The following is an 18,614-nucleotide window of genomic DNA, read 5'->3' as shown; positions in this document are numbered from 1 at the left end:
CAGCACTTCAACTCCCCTCTCCCATTCCCAATCCGACCTCTCTGTCTTGGGTCTCCTCCATTGCCAGAGTGAGCAACACCGGAAATTGGAGGAACAGCACCTCATATTCCGCCTGGGTTGCTTGCGTCCCGATGGCATGAACGTTGAATTCTCCCAATTTTGCTAGCCCTTGCTGTCTCCTCCCCTTCCTTAACCCTCGAGCTGTCTCCTCCCATCCCCCCGCCCTCGGGCTCCTCCTCCTCCCTTTTTCCTTCCTTCTCCCCCCCCCCCTATCAGTCTGAAGAAGGGTTTCGGCCCGAAACGTCGCCTATTTCCTTCGCTCCATAGATGCTGCTGCACCCGCTGAGTTTCTCCAGCATTTTTGTGTACCTATGATCTCCTCTTTTGCCTTAAAGGGACTTCGACCTTTAAGGTGGGGTTGAAGGGCGGTCTCTTTAAGGTTGGAGTGGAGGATAAATGCTTTAAGGCGGGTAAGGATGACGCGGTCCCTTTAAGGTGGGAGAAAGGCTGTCTCTTTAAGGCGTGGAGAAGAGGGCGGTCCCTTTAAAGCGTGGGGAGGGGTTGCCCCGCCGGTCACGTGACGTTGAATCTTGTGACTTTGTATCGGATCGGGGGGAGTCCCGGTGGCTGCGCGGGCGCAGTGTAACAATCGGTGTAGCAACCCGGGGCCGCCGCCACTCCCACAGCCCCCACCCCGACCCAGCAGAGTGCCTGCTCCCTTCTTCGCTCCAAGGCGGGGGAGCTCTGCGTCCGCCGGAGAAGAAGCAGCAGCAACGAAGAACAAGGAGAAAGAGCAGCAACAGCAAGGAACTCCGTTGAATTCCACCGCCATCACCACCGTCTCTGCCTTTCTCATTCCCCCTCCCTACGAAAGATGGACAACAAGCCGCTACTTCAAGACAGGCCGCCCGCCTACGTACCCAGCTCCACGGGATACGTGTACGGTCAGACCTACGGTACCATCCCGCCGCCCGGATACCAACAGCAACCTCCTCCCTACCCGTATCCAGCCTCGGGTGAGGTCTTTACTCCCCACCCCCTATGTTGCTTCCGCTCCCACCCCGGCTCTGCACGGCCCTTTTGTTTTAATTCCCGGCCCCCGGAGAGCGGGGAAGTGGAGGTGAAACTCCATTTCATCCGGAAGAAATATAATGGGTGTTGCTTCAATTAACAGTTAGAAAACCGGAGGGGAGGGAGGGATATAAGAAGAGAGAGGAAATTCAAATTTGAGTTGCGTTATTACATTTTCAGTCTGTGAGTTGGGGAAAGTGCACCAAATGTACGATTCTGGGTGGCTTCTCAGTGTTGGAAGTGGCGCGGTGGATATGAATTGATTTTGAATGTTTGCACTTTTATAAATGTCAGTAACAACTGTAGCCTTGCACTAAATTATTCCATGAATCCTCTTAGATTTTTCCAATGCAAAAAATATTCCTATCCTTGATATACAGGAGTAACTTCAAGCATTTTGTTAGTATGTGCACGTGGTGTCTAACTATTTAAAAAAAATACCACCTCTGTTTTGGCAGGGTATGTGCCTCCTGTGTCGGTAAGTGTTCAGCCCTCTGTATGTCCTGGGACTAACTACTCGAGCACCTACACCATCATCCAGCAACCCACTGCAGCTTCTGTTGTGGTCGTGGGTGGGTGCCCTGCCTGCAGGTAATTTTTTTCTTCTTCTGATCACCGATGTGAAGACAAATTAAGTTAGAGTGTAGAACAGTGCAGCACACGAACAGGCCCTTTGCCCCACTATCTATGCTGAGCATAATACCAGGACCAATTCTTAACTGTCTAGTTTAATGTATTGTCACGTGTGCCAAGGTACAGTGAAAAGCTTTTGTTGCGTGCTATCCAGTCAGTGGAAAGACGACATGCGATTACAATTGAGCTGTCCACAGTGTACAGGTGCATGATAAGGGGAATAACGTTTAGTACAAGGTAAAGTCTGATTAAATATAGTCCAATCCACCCCCCCCCCCCCCCCCCCCCCCCCCCATTCCTGCGTGTCCATGTGCCTATCTAAAAGCCTCTTAAATGTCACATCTGCCTCCACCCCCACTGTTGTCAGCACATTCCAGACATTCACCGCCTTGCACGTCTCCTTTCAACTTTCCCCCTCTCACTTTAAAGTTATGGATTCCAGTATTGATATTTCCATCCCGGGGAAAAAAAAGGATTCTCACTGTCAACTCTTTTTATGCCTCATAATTTTATATACTTCTGAGCACTGCCCTCAACCTCTGGTGTTCTAGAGAAAACAATCCAAGTAGGTCCAACCACTCTTGTAGCTAATACCCTCTAATCCAGCATCATTTTGGTAAACCTCTTCTGCACCCTTTCCAAAGCCTTCACACCGTTCCTGTAATAGGGAGACCCAAACTTAACGCGCAGTACCTGAACAACAGGCCGACCAAAGTTCTATGAACTTCCGGACTTATTAACTCTTGTACTCAATGCCTCGAATAATCAAAGCAAGCAAGCCATATTCCACTTCATCTCTATCTACTTTTGTTCAGGAGTTGAATTTACAGTGAAAAGTTTGGAGGAAATACAATTCCTTTGTGAATTAATAACATTAATGTAAACCTTGTACGTCTTTGATGAGGCTGTACTTGAAGTGTTATCAGTTTTGGTCACCTTGCTATAGGAAGGATGTGGTTAAGCTGGAAAGGGTGCAGAGTAGATTTATGAGGATGTTGCCAGGACTTGTGGGCCTGAGCTGTAGGGGGAGGTTGGGCAGGCTAGGACTTTAATATTATGTAGGGGGAGGTTGGGCAGGCTAGGACTTTAATATTATGGAGCAGAGGCTGAGGGGGTAATCTGAGAGGTGTATAAAATCATGAGGGGAATAGAGAGGGTGCATGCACGTCTCTTACCCAGAGTAGGGGAATCAAGAGCCAGAGGACACAAGTTAAGGAGAGGGGGGATAGATATACCATGAACCTTGGGGGCAAATCTTCTACATATATGGAATGAGCTGCCAGAGGAGGTAGTTGAGACGGGTACTATATTATTATTTAAAAGACACTGACAAGTTCATGGATAGGAAAGGTTTAGATGGATTTGGGCCAAATGTGGCAAATTGGATTAGTTTAGATTAGCATCTTGGTCAGGATGGGCAAGTTGGGCTGAAGGGCCTCTTTCCAAGCTGCGTTACTCTGACTATTAGAAACGAATAAACTGTTTCAATTACTCAAACGTAAGGTTGATTATAAGGTTAGGAACAGTTGTTTAAAACTGAGCGTGCCTGCAGGAACTGGTCGCAGAGGGGCGTGGGTGAGTTTCTGGAACTCTATCTTGGAAGGTTGTGGGGGCTGAATTGCCGGGGGCGGGATGGGGGTGAGGTAGGTACAATTTTAAAAGGTGAGGGAATTGAGGGCTATGAAAATTGGCGCAGAAGACATGAGACCTTGGGCAGATCAGCTGTGATCATATTCAATGGTGGAGCAGGCTTGAGGAGAGGGCCGAGTGGCCTATTCCTATTTTCTTGCAAGGCCTAGTACAGCTTTAAACTATGGCCCTCTCACATTAAAGCTGTGCCCTTTCGCCTCTGTCACATCTGCCCTGGGGGTGAAAAAGATTCTGACTATCTCTGCCTCTCATAATTTTATATACTTCTATCAGGCCTTGACCCGAAATGTGCCCCCTTTCCATGTTTTCCAGAGATGCTGCCTGACCTGCTGAGTTACTCCAGCACTGTGTCCTTTTGTCTATCAGGTCTCCCCTCGGGCTCTGAATTACAAAGAGAGCGGTCCAAGTTTTGTCCAATCTCTCCTTATCTCAAATCTGTTCTTGAGCATCTTGCTAAATCTGATCCGCAATCGCTTTATCCACACTTCCATCAACAATGTAAGTGAGGGAGTGCACATCTATTAATCTACACTTAGTTGGGACATTGCCAAAATCCATTCATGACTTGGATATTTAGAATCAGTTCTAAAACTGGTTCACACATTTCTGCTATCAGGCAACGACATCCTATCACCAACTACAGCGGCATGGTGGCAGAGTTGCTGCTTCACAGCACCAGAGACCCGAATTCGATCCTGACTACGGGTGCTGTCCATACTGAGTTTGTACGTTCTCCCTGTGACTGTGTGCGTTTTCTCTGGGTGCTCCGGTTTCCTCCCACACCCCAAAGACGTACAGGTTTGTAGGTTAATTGGTTTTGGTAAAAATTGTAATTTGGCCCCAGTGTGTGGGATAGTGCTAGTGTACGGAGGTGATCGCTGTTCGGCACAGACCTGGTGGGCTGAAGGGTCTGTTTACGCTCGGTATCTATAAACTAAAACTAAATTAGCAGTCCTAACCTCATTGTGCAGCCTCGGACTATCTTAAATCGCACTTTACTGGACTTTATCTTGCACTAAACATTATTCCCTGTATCCTGAATCTTTACAGCTTAATTGTAATCATGTGCGGTCTTTCTGCTGACTGGATAGCACGAAACAAAAAAGCTTTTCACTGTACCTCTGTACATGTGACAATAATAAACTAAACTAAATTTCTGCCAAAGGAAACGAGGCATTTGTAAAATAAAATGTTAATGTTATTTGCAGGAATAAGGAAAAGCAATGCTTGCAACACAACATTATTTCTGTAAGCCAGTTGATGCAGCTCATAAAAAGACACTGTGCTGGAGGAACTCAGCTCTGGATGGTCTCTGTAGCTCTAAGTTTGATATAAAATATGGGTTGGGGGGTCAATGTTTAAAGTTTTGTTCATCTCCCACAATCCCCAACACCCCTAATCGCCCTGCTCCTTTCTCCTCCTTCCTACACTCGTTTCACATTCCCAAATCCTTCCTTTCCCTATTATTCCCCAACTCTCCCCGTTCCCTGTCCCCTTTTGCCTTCCACCTATATCCACCACTCTGCCTTTACATAGCACTCCTCTCCTATCTTGATGCCATTTTATCTCCTGAAGATATGAGGATACTGGTATCTTGAGTAAACCACAAGGTGCTGGAGGAACTGAGCAGGTCAGTCAGCATCTGTGGAGGGAATGGTCAGGCAAAGTTTCTTCAGACCCGTACTCCACCTATCTGCCAATTAAACCCCCCCCCCCCCCATCACCTGTATCCAACTATCCCTTGCCAGGCTTTCTCCTGCCCCACTACGCTCTTCCAGCTTTCTCGCCCCTCTATTACAATCAGTCTGAAGAAGGTTCCCAACTTGAAACGTCACTTGACCAATCCCTCCACCAATACTGCGTGCCTTGCTGAGTTCCTCCAGCACTTTGTTTTAGAGACTTTAGAGATGTATGGTGTGGAAACAGGCCCTTCGGCCCACCTAGACCACGCCGACCAGCGCTTGCCCCGCACACTAGCACTATCCTGCGCACTAGAGACAATTTACAATGTTTACCAAGGCCAATTAACCTACAAGTCTGCACGGCATTTGGAGTGTGAGTGGAAACAGGAACACCCGGAGAAAACCCTTGCGGTCACACGGAGAACGTGCAAATTCCATAGACAGCACCCGTAGTCAGGATCGAACCTAGGTCTCTGGCGCTGTAAGGCAACAACTCTATCTCTGCGCCAGTGTTCCGCCCTTGTGCCACTGTTTTTGTTTGAGTGGGAATAAATAGGTCCTTTATGTAGGAAGGCTGTTGCTTTATGGTTTCAATGTGACCCTTGGCCCTTCACCCTGCAATGTTCCTGCCTTGCATGATGCCAAGTTAAACTAATCTCTGCCTGCACATGATCCAAACCCTTCCATTTCCTGCATAACCATGTGCCTATCTAAGAGTCTTTTAAACACCATTGTATCTGCCTCCACCATCACCCACGGCAACGTGTCCCAGGCACCCACTAATCTCTATGTGAAAAAATAAACTTGCATCACACATCTCATTTCAACTCCCCCCCCACCCCTCACCCCTCACCTTAAAGCTTTGTTTCTAGGCCTTGACATTTCCACCTTAGGTGGGGACAGGCAAAGTTCTGACTGCCTACCTTATCCATGCCTCTCATGTTTATATACTTTATATCAGATTTCCTCTCAACCTCCGATGTTCCAGAGTAAATGATCCAAGTTTGTCCGACCTCTCCCATTAGTTAATACCCTCTAATCCAGTGTAGAAAGGAACTAAAGATGCGGGTACATATTATATTATCTGGAGTAATTCATTGGGTCGGGCAGCATCTCGGGAGAAAAATGATGGGTGAAGTTTTGGGCCCGAAGTCTGAGGAAGGGTCCTAATGCGAAACGTCACCCATCCATTTTCTCCAGAGAAAGGGGTGGCGCTGCAGTAGAGCTGCTGCCTCACAGCGCCAGAGGACCTGGGTTTGATCCTGACTGTGGGTGTTGTCTGTAGGGTGTTGACTGTGGGTTTTCTCCGGGTGCTCCGGATTCCTCCCACACTTCAGGTTTGTAGGTTAATTGGTTTTGGTAAAAATTGTCCCTAATGTGTAGGATAGTGCTAGTGTACGGGGATTACTGGTCGGCGTGGACTCTGAACCTGTTTCCAAGCTCTATCTCTAAACAAAAACAACTAAAGATGCTGCCTGACCTGCTAAGTTACCCCAGCACTTTGTGTCTGCACTCTATTCCAGGCAGCACTCCAGAAATCTGGCTTGGTCTGCGTTCCTATCCTGCATTAACCTCTGACTACCACCAGCAATTGTTCCCATGGTGTTTATTAAATCGACATTCTGATCTCTTTTGGATTCCCAGTGTGTGACTCACAGTCATGAGTTCTTGCAGCCATCGTGCGCTCTGTTTCGTTTCCTCCCTAGAGCAATTGTATGTTTTTGAAAATAACCTTCTCCCCTGTCCCTCCCTCTCTGTGTTTGTCTCCACCCCTCTGCAAAGGATTGGCTGCCCTATGATCCCCTTTATCTTGTGTAGGAGTGGTTTCATGACTGATGAATTCTTGGAAATCCAGCAGCTTTGAACTGAAACTCAACATCATGTGATGGGCTGTTAATTTTGTGCTTGTCCATGATCTATGATACGGCAGAATGCTGATCACGTGCAGGCAGAGGAGATTAGTTTAACTTGGCAGCGCGTTGGGCACAGCCATTGTGGGCTAAAGGGCCTGTTCCTGTGCTGTAGGAAGGAACTGCAGATGCTGGTTTATACCAAACATAGAAAATAGGTGGAGGATTAGGTCATTCGGCCCTTCAAGCCAGCACCGCCATTCAATATGATCATGGCTGATCATCCAACTCTGTATCCTGAACCTGCCTTCTCTCCATACCCCCTGATCCCTTTAGCCACAGGGGCCACATCTAACTCCCTCTTAAATATAGCCAATGAACTGGCCTCAACTACCTTCTGTGGCAGAGAATTCCACAGATTCACCACTCTCTGTGTGAAAAATGTTTTTCATAGACACACATAGAAAAGATAGACACACAGTGCTGGAGTAACTCAGTTCATCAGGAAGCATCTCTGGAGAAAAAGGATGGGTGAAAGGATGGGAACCTTGTACTGTTCTGTTGTTCAGTCTCTCTCTGTCTCACTCATAATCCTCTGGCTAGTTTTTTTGGACTATTTAAAAGAAGCGTGTTCATTTTAATTGCTTTAACCTGCTTTACAAAGGCTGTTTGCTACATTAAAACATACTCAATTTGAAGTGTCAAGGAACTGCAGGTGCGGGTTTACAACAAAAAAAAAATAGACAAAGTGCAGGAGTAACTCAACAGGTCAGACGGCATTTGAATAGGTGACGTTTCTGCTCTGAATCCTTCAGACTCAATTTGAAGCTATTGTGAGAAGGTTGCTCACTGAAAAACCCAAATAGATCATGTCGACCTCTGAAATGCAAACCTCTATGTCATGTAAACTGAATATTGACTGGAAAGTTTGATATTTCCCCTCTAGATGTTTCCTAATCAATCAAGCCATCTCAATAGATAGAGCAAAGGGGTAGATACAGATTTCCATAAGGTCATAAAGGAATAGGAATAGAATTAGGCCTTTCGGCCCATCGTCTACTCTATTCAATCATGGCTAATCTATCTCTCCCTCCTAACCCCATTCTCCTGCCTTCGCCCCATAATCTCTGACGCGTGTACTAATCAAGAATCTATCTATCGCTACCTTAAAAATATCCACTGACAGCCTCTACAGTCTTCTGTGGCAAACGATTCCACAGATTCGCCACCCTCTGACTGACAAAATTGCTCCATCTTCTTCCTAAATTCTGAGGCTATGACTTCTAGACTCTCCCACAAGTGGAAAAATCCTCTCCTCATCCACTCTATCCAAGCCTTTTACTTTGTATGTTTCAATGAGGCCCCCCCCCCCCTCATTCTTCTAAACTCCAGCAAGTACATGCCCAGTGCTGACAAATGCTCATTATAGGTTAACCTACTCATTCCTGGGATCATTCTTATGACCCTCTGGACTCTTTCCAGAGCCAGCACATCCTTCCTCAGATATGGTGCCCACAATTGCTCACAATATTCAAATGCGGCCTTACCAGCGCCTTATAGAGCCTCAACATTACATCCCTGTTTTTATATACGTCCTCTTGGAATAAATGCTAGCCTTGAGTTTGCTTTCTTTACTACAGATTCGACTTGCAGATTAACTTTTTGTGAATCCTACACCAGCACTCCCAAGTCCCTTTGGATTCTGGATTCTCACCCCATTTAGTAAATAGTCTACGTCTTTGTTCCTACTACCAAAATGCATGACTTCACACTTTGCTACACTATATTCTATCTGTCACTTTTCTGTCCACTCCCCCAACCTGTCCAGGTCCTTCTGGGCCCTCACTGATTTCTCTACATTACCTACCCCTCAATCTATGTTCATATCATCCGCAAACTTTACCACAAAGCCTTCAATCCCCCTCGTCCAAATCATTAATATACAATGTGAAGAGTTGCGGCCCCAGCACCGATCCCTACGGAACTCCACTAGTCACTGGCAGCCAACCAGAAAAAGCCCCCTTTATTGCCACTCTTTGTCTTCTGCCGTCCAGTATCTGCCCTTTAACACTGTGGGCTCTCATCTTCCTAACTAGCCTAATGTGCGGCACCTTATCAAAGGCTTTCTGAAAATCTAAGTAAACCGACTCTCCTTTGTCTGCCCTGCTATTTATTTCTTCAAATAATTCCAGAAAACTTGTCAAGCAAGACCTCCCCTCCACAGCCATGCTGACTTATTGTAAGCTTCTATGTACTCCGTAAACTCATCCTTTATAATGGATTCTAAAATCTTACCAACCGCTGGTGTCAGACTAGCCGGCCTATTGTTCCCACTGTTCTGCCTTGCTCCCTTTTTGTGCAGCGGGGTAATATTGGCAATTTTCCAATTAGTGCCGTGTAGAATATAGTTCTCGGCATTGTAGCGCACCAGTTCCATTGTCCACAATGGGGTGGAGGTGAATCTGACAGTGCCCTAATCTATTCCTCTCATGATTTTGTATATCTCTACAAGATCACCCCTCATTCCCCTGCCCTCTGAGGAATAAAGTCCTAGCCTGTTCAACCTCTCCCTATAGCTCAGGCCCTCGAGTCCTGGCAATATCCTCGTATATCTTCTCTGCACCTTTTCCAGCTTGACAACATCTTTCTTTTAACCTACCTTTAGAGACACAAGACACTGCAGATGCTGGATTCTGTTGAATGCTGGTAGAACTCAGCTGGTTAAGCAGCATCTTTGCAGGCAGATGCTCTATGTAGATGGACTGCTAGTCCCCATGGTTACAAAGACCCAACCAATTGGCACCCTAACATATGGAGTGAGCTAGTATTCTAATGATCTAGTATTATTAAATTAAAAAGTTGGACATACGTGCAAATGTTCATTCCTATGAACACCTGAAATAGTTTATCTCTCTCTCTCTCACTCTCTCTCTCTCTCTCTCTCTGTGCTTTTAGTAAATGTTCTTTAGTCTCTTGTGCTTTTGATGCTGTTTATCACAACACTGGAGGCATCGTGGTTTTTTTGGTGTGAATTTTCCTACCGACGAACATCAGTAAACACACTGGTCTACTTTGATCTAATTGCCCATCACAACATCCTTTCTCTCCAGAGATGTTGCCTGACCTGTTGAGTTACTCCAGCACTTTGCATCTATCTTCGGTATAAACCATCATCTGCAGTTCCTTTCTACACACCAGTAAAAACTACCAGTTTTACGACAATTTACGATGTTTTGCCAGGACTCGACTTGATTATAGGGAGAGGTTGGGTTGGCTAGGACTTGATTCCTGGGAGTGCAGGCAGCTTAGGGGTGATGTTATAGAGTTGTACAAAATTAGAGGGGAATTGATAGGGTGAATGCAGTCTTTTTTCCCCAGGGTAGGGGATATCGGGTGCTAGAGGCGATAGGTTAAAGGTGAGGGGAAAAATTTAAAGGGATCTGAGGGGTAATTGGTTTTTCACTCGGATGGTGATGGGTATGTGGAACAAGCTGCCAGAGGAGGTGGTTGAGACGGGTGCAATAACACTTGGACAGATACATGGATAGGAGGGGTTTAGAGGGATAAGCCCATCAAGTCTACTCTGCCATTTAACCATGGCTGATCTATCTTTCCCTCTCAATCCCACCCTCTTGGCTTCTCCCCATAGCCCCTGACATGCAGGTAAATGGGACTAGCTTAGATGGGGCATTTTGTTTGGCATGGACATTGGCCTGTTTCTGTGCTGTATTGCTCTCTCAGCTATACAATAAAGTTGCATTTCTAACATTCTCTTTTTTGTTTCAGAGTTGGTGTTCTGGAAGATGATTTCACTTGCCTTGGCGTGCTGTGTGCAATATTGTTCTTCCCCATTGGGATCCTGTTCTGCTTAGCACTGCGACAGCGGAGGTGCCCGAATTGTGGGGCTAGTTTTGGTTGAAGGATAGGTGAACAGGCGAGCTGTGGCCAAATTTTTTTAATTGTAAATTCTCCCCAATTGTGTATAAATTACCATGAATGAATGGTCTTCATTCTGTACTATTTAGTTTGATAGAAATTGAGGTGATCTTTCATGCAGCATGACAATTGAAATGTCTGAATAACTACAAAAGTAATTTTAGGTTTTGAATGTTAAAATTTAAGGGCACAACAAAACTGGCTCTGCACTTGACTGGTTCCATGTTTGCAACTGAAAATGCTACAATTAAATTTGCATCCTTGTATTACTGATTTTTATTGAGCAGCTACTTGTCAAATAATTAAAATATCTTGCCACTGAGAGGAAATGTTTCTAATGCATTGGAAGTACGCAACCTCTGATCTTTTAAGTCCAAGTTGTAGAAATTGATATGAAGCGCAAAGTGCCGGAGTAACAGGGTGGTGAATCTGCGGCTACAGATGGAGGTGGAGGCCATGTCAATGGATATTTTTAAAGCGGTGATCGATAGGGTCTTGATTAGTAAGGGCGTCAAAGGTTACGGGGCGAAGGCAGGAGAATGGGGTGGAGAGGAAAAATAGATCCGCCATGATCGAAGGGTGGAACAGACTCGATGGGCTGAATGCCTAATTCTGCTCCTATGTCTTATGAACTCAGCAGGTCAGGCAGCATCTGGGGAAGGAATAAACTTGTTGAAGGTTAGTGTTGTGAGTTATACAAGGTATTCCAGGTGCATCATCATCCTTGACAATTGGGGCAAGACGTGTGTGTGATACTTGATAACCACCAATGATCAGAGATACAGGCCCTTCGGCCCACTGTGTCCATGCCGATCACGATCACCCACGAGGGACAATTTCCAATTTTACCAAAGCCAATTAACTTACAGTCCTGAACATCTTTGACGTGTGGGAGGAAACCAGAGCACCTGGAGAAAAAACACGCGGTCACAGGGAGAACATGCAAACTCCATACAGACAGCACCCGTGGTCAGAATCAAACCTGGGTCTCTGGTGCTGTATGATGGCCTTGCTGGGATAGGAACATATTTTAAGGTACAGTGTCAAGGACAAGCCTTGACTAAAATCAAAACAGGAAAATCTTGGCTTGATGGAAATACAGGTATGGATTGAATTCCACTGCACATGATCTGTGAATGAAAGCGTGGGGAAAGTGTCAAATTACCTACAATTATAATTCACCAGTTACTCTGGTTTGTATGCATTCTGAATGTCCAACCCTGTGGTTCTTTAACTACAAATGTTGTTATGCAGCTATGTAAATTTTCCAATAATTTAATTGGCATTGGATTTGTTAATTTGGACTGAATTGTACAACCAGCATACAAAGACCAAGTGCTGAAGGAATGCAGTTGGTCAGGCAGCATCTTGGTGGGACTGCACAGACAAAATTTTAGGTTGGGGATTTTAACTGGGATATAATGTGATTGAGGAACTGGAAAGCAGAGAGAGAGAGAGAGAGAGGGGGGGGGAGAGAGTCCCACAGAACTGTCAGAGGAAGAAAACTTTCAATATGGACAACGGTTCAGGAGAACATTGAGCTTTTACTTCTGGCTCGATAGAGGTGTTTGACAATTAATGATTAGGGTTGAGGCCAATGAGGATCTATACAGATCAAGGTCATCGAATACGGTTCCCAGCTCAGAGTTCAGTGTCCTGCCCTGGTAGTGAAAGAAACAGTTGTGCAAGCCTAAAATGGACGTGAACCTGAGTTTGGGAACAGAAACTGCAGAATCGGCAGAAAGTTTTGGGAAATGTCAGGCAACGTCAATGGAAAGGGAGATTGTCAATATTCTGGGATCAGTGACCCTTTGTCAGGGGTGGCACAGTGGGGCAGCTGGTGGTGCTGCTGCCTCACAGCATCGGAGACCTGGATTCGATCCTGATCCTGGCATTGGGTGCTGCCTGTGTGAAGTTGGTATATTCTCCCTGTGACCATGTGGGTTTCCACCGGGTGCTCTGGTCTCTTCCCACGCCCACAAGAGGTGCAAATTAGCTGGTTACATGCCCAGGCCATAACACCCCCACCACCGTGTTTCGCAGATGAGGTGGGTATGCTTTGGATCTTGGGCAGTTCCTTCTCCAAACTTTTCCAGAACTGTGCCCAGAGTGTGTGGAGAGGATGAGAGCAGGTATGGATGATTGATGGTCCGCATGATAGACAGTGGACTGAATGGCCTGTTTACATGCTACAGCTATAAACTAGGTGGGAAGGGCCCACAACCATGCCATTGATAACATTACATAGACTAAATTCATTATTGATAAAATACAGGGAGAAAGTATTGGTAATGGAATTTACATACTATTGATAGATAAAGTGGACAAATTGTTGCTTTGCACAGATTGGAATCATTGATAAACTCAATCAGGCAATGATACCTTTTTCTTCTGAAACAATACAATGCTGGTTACTCCGGGGCAGTGGCTCCAAATCTTTTTTCATCCGTGACTGAAAACTGATCACATACAATGCCCTCCATAATGTTTGGGATAAAGACCCATCGTTTATTTATTTGCCTCTGTACTCCACAATTTGAGATTTATAATAGAAAAAAATCACATGTAGTTGAAGTGCACATTGTCAGATTAAAAAAAAAAAAAGGCAATTTGTACATTTTGATTTCACCATGTAGAAATTACAGCAGTGTTTATACATTGTCCCCCCCCCCCCCCCCCATTTCAGGACACCATAATGTTTGGGACACAGCAATGTCATGTAAATGAAAGTAGTCCTGTTTAGTATTTTGTTGCATATCCTTTGCATGCAATGACTGCTTGAAGTCTGCGATTCATGGCATCACCAGTTGCTGGGTGTCTTCTCTGGTGATGCTCTGCCAGGCCTGTATTGCAGCCATCTTTAACTTATGCTTGTTTTGGGGGCTAGTCCCCTTCAGTTTTCAACTTATGCTTGTTTTGGGGGCTAGTCCCCTTCAGTTTTCTCGTCAGCATATAAAAGGCATGCTCAATTGGGTTCAGATCGGGTGATTGACTTGGCCACTCAAGAATTGACCGTTTTTTAGCTTTGAAAAACTCCTTTGTTGCTTTAGCAGTATGTTTGCGATCATTGTCTTGCTGTTGAAAGAACCGCCAACCAATGTTTTGAGGCATTTGTTTGAACTTGAGCAGATAGGATGTGTCTATACACTTCAGAATTCATTATGCTACCACCATCAGCAGTTGTATCATCAATGAAGATAAGTGAGCCAGTACCTTCAGCAGCCATACATGCCCAGGCCAAAATACCCCCACCACTGTTTCACAGATGAGGTGGTGTGCTTTGGATCTTGGGCAGTTCCTTCTCTCCTCCATACTTTGCTCTTGCCATCATCACTCTGATAATAGTTATTCTTCGTCTCATCTGCCAACAAGACCTTTTTCCAGAACTGGCTGCTCTTTTAAGTACTTTATTTCGCCTTCCATCACAGTGAGGAACGTGTGGGAGTCACTGTGGTGGATGTTCATGTTAAAATGTGTTTTTGAAGTGATCTGTTACTTTTAATTGTATGACTGACCTGGCCAATGATATTCCTCGTAAGTTGCAAAACATACTTGGCGAATAAAGTGTGATTCTGATTCTTGGCAAACTAACCTGGCCATCCCTTTTTGTGGCTAACCAGTGGTTTGCATCTTGCCGTGTAACCTCTGTATTTCTGTTCATGAAGTCTTCTGTGGACAGTGGTCATTGACACCTGACTCCTGAGGAGTGTTTCTGATCTGTCGGACAGGTGTTTGGGGATTTTTCTTTATTCTAGAGATAATTCTTCTGTCATCAGCTGTGGAGGTCTTCCTTGGCCTGCCAGTCCCTTTGCAATTAGTAAGCTCACCAGTGCTCTCTTTCTTAATGATGTTCCAAACAGTTAATTTCGGTGAGCCTAAGGTTTGGCTGATGTCTCTAACAATGTTATTCTTGTTTCTCAGTCTCATAATGGCTTATTTGACTTTCATTGGCACAACTTTGGTCCTCATGCTAATAAACGACAATAAAAGTTTCCAAAGATGATGGAAAGACTGGGTGCTGAGATCTCTCTTATATGTGGCAGTATAAGGAGGCAATTAAACACACCAGTGGTGGCATGTGTGCCAAACATGGTGCCCTGAAATGGGGGACTATGTATAAACACAGCTGTAATTTCTACATGATGAAACCCAAATGTTTAAAACCTGACAATGTGCACTTTAACCACATGTGATTTTTTTTTTCTATTACAAATCTCAAATTGTGGAGTACAGAAGCAAATAAATAAATGATGGGTCTTTGTCCCCAACATTATGGAGGGCACTGTATGTGGACTTGGTCTAGTTTAGTGATGGTGGGCCAAAGGGTCAGTTTCCACACTGAGTCCCCAACAACCAGCAATCACCAGGGACAATTTACAGAAGCCATTTAACCTACAAACCTACATTTCTTTGGAATGTGGGAAGAATCTGGAGCACCCGAGAAGCCCACAGTCACAGGGAGAACTTTAAAAACTCCATCAGTCAGCACCCATACAGTTAGCAACTCTAGCGCTATGCCATTTGTGCCCATATAAGGTAATATGATAAATGAATTGATAATTCTGTCATTGATTTGTTTTCAAAATATTTAATTTTGGCTTTGCAACTTATAAATGACAAAATTAAAGCATTTAATAAAAAACAAAATTAGAGCACGATATAACTTTTTGGACCCCCCCATAAGCTCCAATTTTAATCCTGAGTGGCCTAACTTTGGAGATTGTGAACCAGAGAGCACAGTAAGAACCCACATCTCGGTTGCTGCGCCTGATACACTGCTGCAGATTAAGCAGGAGCTGATGAATGCACTGAAACAGGGTGAGGTGGGGGCAATCAAACTGCTGATGTCCAATGTCCCAAATGCACTTCAGTACAGTATACTCTTTTAAAATTAGTTTTATTCAAAATAAACTGGTTTGTATTGATACAGATTTTTGCACTTCATGGCTACATTTACAATACATTCTTCAGTTTGACACCATTTTAATTCATACAATAACTTTGCATCAGAACATAATTGTCAGAGTGCTTCCCAAAACAGAATTTTAGGTCATGGTATTTCAGATTTAATTCTTCTGCTGTAACAGAGATCATCTCAGGCAGGTGGACTCGTGTTCAAGCATTTCTGCATCCTCAAAGGAAGTGTGGTCAATAGATCATTGTGCGGAATAGATAATACCATCACGACAGGGAAGGAAATGAAAGAATCATCTGTGTTCCATTTAAAAACAAATTAGCTGAGTATTGTCAATGCCAGTTATGGAGTTACAGCCAACAGAACGAGACACTTCTAATTATATCTGTCAGTCTCCTAAAACATCAGAATACCTTTTGAAAGAAAGTTTTCACTCTATTAGCTTACAGTCAATGTTAACCTCACCCACCCATTGTAAAACATGGAAATAACCGGACTTGGTTTTCCACCCTGACCATATAAGGTTTATTCCTCAGTGCTTAAAGGTGTACCCACATCATCATTTCTGTTCTAGAGCTTTTAGAAATGTGCAGCACAGAGCTTGCAGTACTCATCTAAGACACTCGTCTAATTTTCCTGATCTGTAGCATCTCCCCTCCACTGCAAAAACAGGTTGACATTTCTTTAAACAGTTGGAGTTGCTCCAGCACTTTGTTTTGCTCAAGATTCTGGTGTATTGTGCCTCCTTTATTTCTTTTCATATTGTTTCAAACATAGCAGTCAGTTCTGCTCATTAGAGCATTGCACCTTTAGAAAACATTGTCTAGAGGCAGCAAGTAATAGTGTTAAGAAACTTACTTTCTTCCTTCAAAGGACTGGTTTCCTCGAGTAGTCTGGATGGTGATGTTGCACAAGATTTTTGGTTGTAAATATGCCTATACTGCACCATCCAATATTAAATCAGATTTAATCAAAAATATTAGGAATATGAGCCAACCACATTGACATTGTTCTAAAAGATTAAATCAAATGTATATGCAGATTTAAGTGTCTATAAACACACCAACCCAAAAGAATTGCATTCACATTTAACTGGAATGATCGAAAGTGACAACTATTTTTAAATGTTGGAGTATCTGCCCACTAATTAGTGCAGTTAATGACATATTTTTAAAGAATATGTTTTATTTTACAGCTGTTAGTTTAAAGTGTAGAAAATGAAGAGTTGCATCACAATGATGCCAGGTTTTATTTGTTTTTCCCTAATTGTCCCTCTGACCCGTGTAATCTGTTAAATAAAATGATTTATAAACAAGGAACTGGGGATGCTGGTTTACAAAAAAACAAAATGCTGGAATAACTCAACTGGTCATGGTGGAGAATATGGTGACGTTTTCTGTTCAGGACTCTTCTTCAGACCCCAACCTGAAATGTCCTATCCATGAGATGTTGCCTGACCCACTGAGTTACTCCAGCACTTTATGTCTTTGTTAGTAAACCTGCATATGCAGTTCCTTGTGTCCAGAGTCCTGCCTCCCCGGTCTCTGCCCCTACCTCACTAATCTCTTCAACTCCTCATTGTCCCCTCTGCTTTCAAAACTGCTGCTGTCACACCAATCTTAAAGAAACCTGGTCTTGATCCCTCCTCTCTCATTAACTACCGCCCAATCTCAAACCTCCCCTTTCTTTCAAAAGACCTGGAGCGTATCGTTGCGTCGCAACTTCATTCCCACCTCCTTGCGTATAACCTACTTGAACCCCTCCAATCTGTCTTTCGCCCCCTCCATAGCACAGAAACTGCTGTCCTCAACGACCTCCTCACCTCTGCTGACACTGGTTCCCTCAACATCCTCATCCTCCTCGACCTGAGCGCAGCCTTCGATACAGTGAACCATAACATCCTGCTCACCAGACTCAAAGACCTCGGCATTGAAGGCTCTGCACTCAGGTGGCTCCGTTCCTACTTTTCCAACAGATCCCACTTCATCTCTCTCTACAGCCACAGTCACTCAAGGCATTCCCCAAGGCTCCGTACTCGGCCCCCTCCTCTTCATCATCTACATCCTCCCCCTTGGTCAGATACTCCGCCACTTCAACCTAGACTTACACTGTTACGCCGATGACACCCAGATCTACCTGAGCACCAAATCCCCCCACAACCCCCCCCCCTCTCCCATATCAACTCCTGTTTGTCAGCTATAAAAACCTGGATGCAACATAACTTCCTCAAACTCAACAGTGATAAGACAGAATACCTCAAAGGCTCCAAAGCCACACTCAGCAAAATCAATAACCCCACTCTCACCATCGACGGCACCACTGTCTCCCCATCTCCCCAGGCCTGCAACCTTGGCGTGATCTTTGATTCCACCCTCTCCCTTGAGCCTCACATCCGCCATGTCATTAAAACCTCCTTCTTTCATCTCCGCAACATCGCCAAACTCAGACCCTCTCTCACACCTCCCGCTGCTGAAAGACTCATCCATGCCTTCATCTCCTCCCGACTGGACTATTGCAACTCACTTCTCCTTGGCATCAGCTCCACCTACTCCAACTGGTCCAGAACACAGCCGCCCGACTCATCACCCACACTAAATCCTGGCATCACATCACTCCAGTCCTCAAACAACTTCACTGGCTTCCCATCTCCCACCGGATCACCTACAAAATCCTGATCCTCACCTACAAAGCCCTCCACCATCTGGCCCCCCCATATCTCATTGACCTCCTCTCCCCCTACCAACCCTCACGTTTCCCTCAGATCCACATCAGCCGGTCTCCTCTCCATCCACAAGTCCAACCTCCGCAGTTTTGGAGACAGAGCCTTCTCCAGGGCAGCTCCCAGGCTCTGGAACTCCCTCCCCCAACTGATCCGCA

At 44.9% G+C, this 18,614-nt stretch overlaps 1 protein-coding gene across 2 annotated transcripts; it reads left to right on the top strand.

The window, feature by feature from the left end:
• The first annotated feature begins 578 nt into the window (after positions 1–578).
• On the top strand, positions 579–11,144 carry bri3 (brain protein I3). Of its 2 annotated transcripts, XM_033040558.1 has the most exons (4): positions 579–760; positions 793–1,016; positions 1,530–1,662; positions 10,673–11,144. In XM_033040558.1, the coding sequence occupies exons 2-4, from the start codon at positions 875–877 to the stop codon at positions 10,803–10,805; spliced, it is 408 nt and encodes a 135-aa protein (XP_032896449.1). In that variant the 5' UTR covers positions 579–760; positions 793–874; the 3' UTR covers positions 10,806–11,144. The 2 variants fall into 2 exon arrangements, with proteins under 2 accessions (XP_032896449.1, XP_032896448.1); XM_033040557.1 differs by having other exon boundaries at positions 579–1,016.
• Positions 11,145–18,614: the final 7,470 nt, after the last annotated feature.

Source organism: Amblyraja radiata, chromosome 22, assembly GCF_010909765.2.
Source record: "Amblyraja radiata isolate CabotCenter1 chromosome 22, sAmbRad1.1.pri, whole genome shotgun sequence".
In the NCBI taxonomy this organism is placed as follows: Eukaryota; Metazoa; Chordata; class Chondrichthyes; order Rajiformes; family Rajidae; genus Amblyraja; species Amblyraja radiata.
This window is presented reverse-complemented; position numbering and strand designations above follow the sequence as displayed.

Excerpts from the sequence above, each read along its gene's own strand:
- bri3 (XM_033040558.1), top strand. The coding sequence starts at position 875 with ATGGACAACAAGCCGCTACTTCAAGACAGGCCGCCCGCCTACGTACCC. Across the intron at positions 1,017-1,529 it reads CTACCCGTATCCAGCCTCGG|GGTATGTGCCTCCTGTGTCG; the intron begins GTGAGGTCTTTA and ends CTGTTTTGGCAG. Across the intron at positions 1,663-10,672 it reads GGTGGGTGCCCTGCCTGCAG|AGTTGGTGTTCTGGAAGATG; the intron begins GTAATTTTTTTC and ends TTTTTGTTTCAG.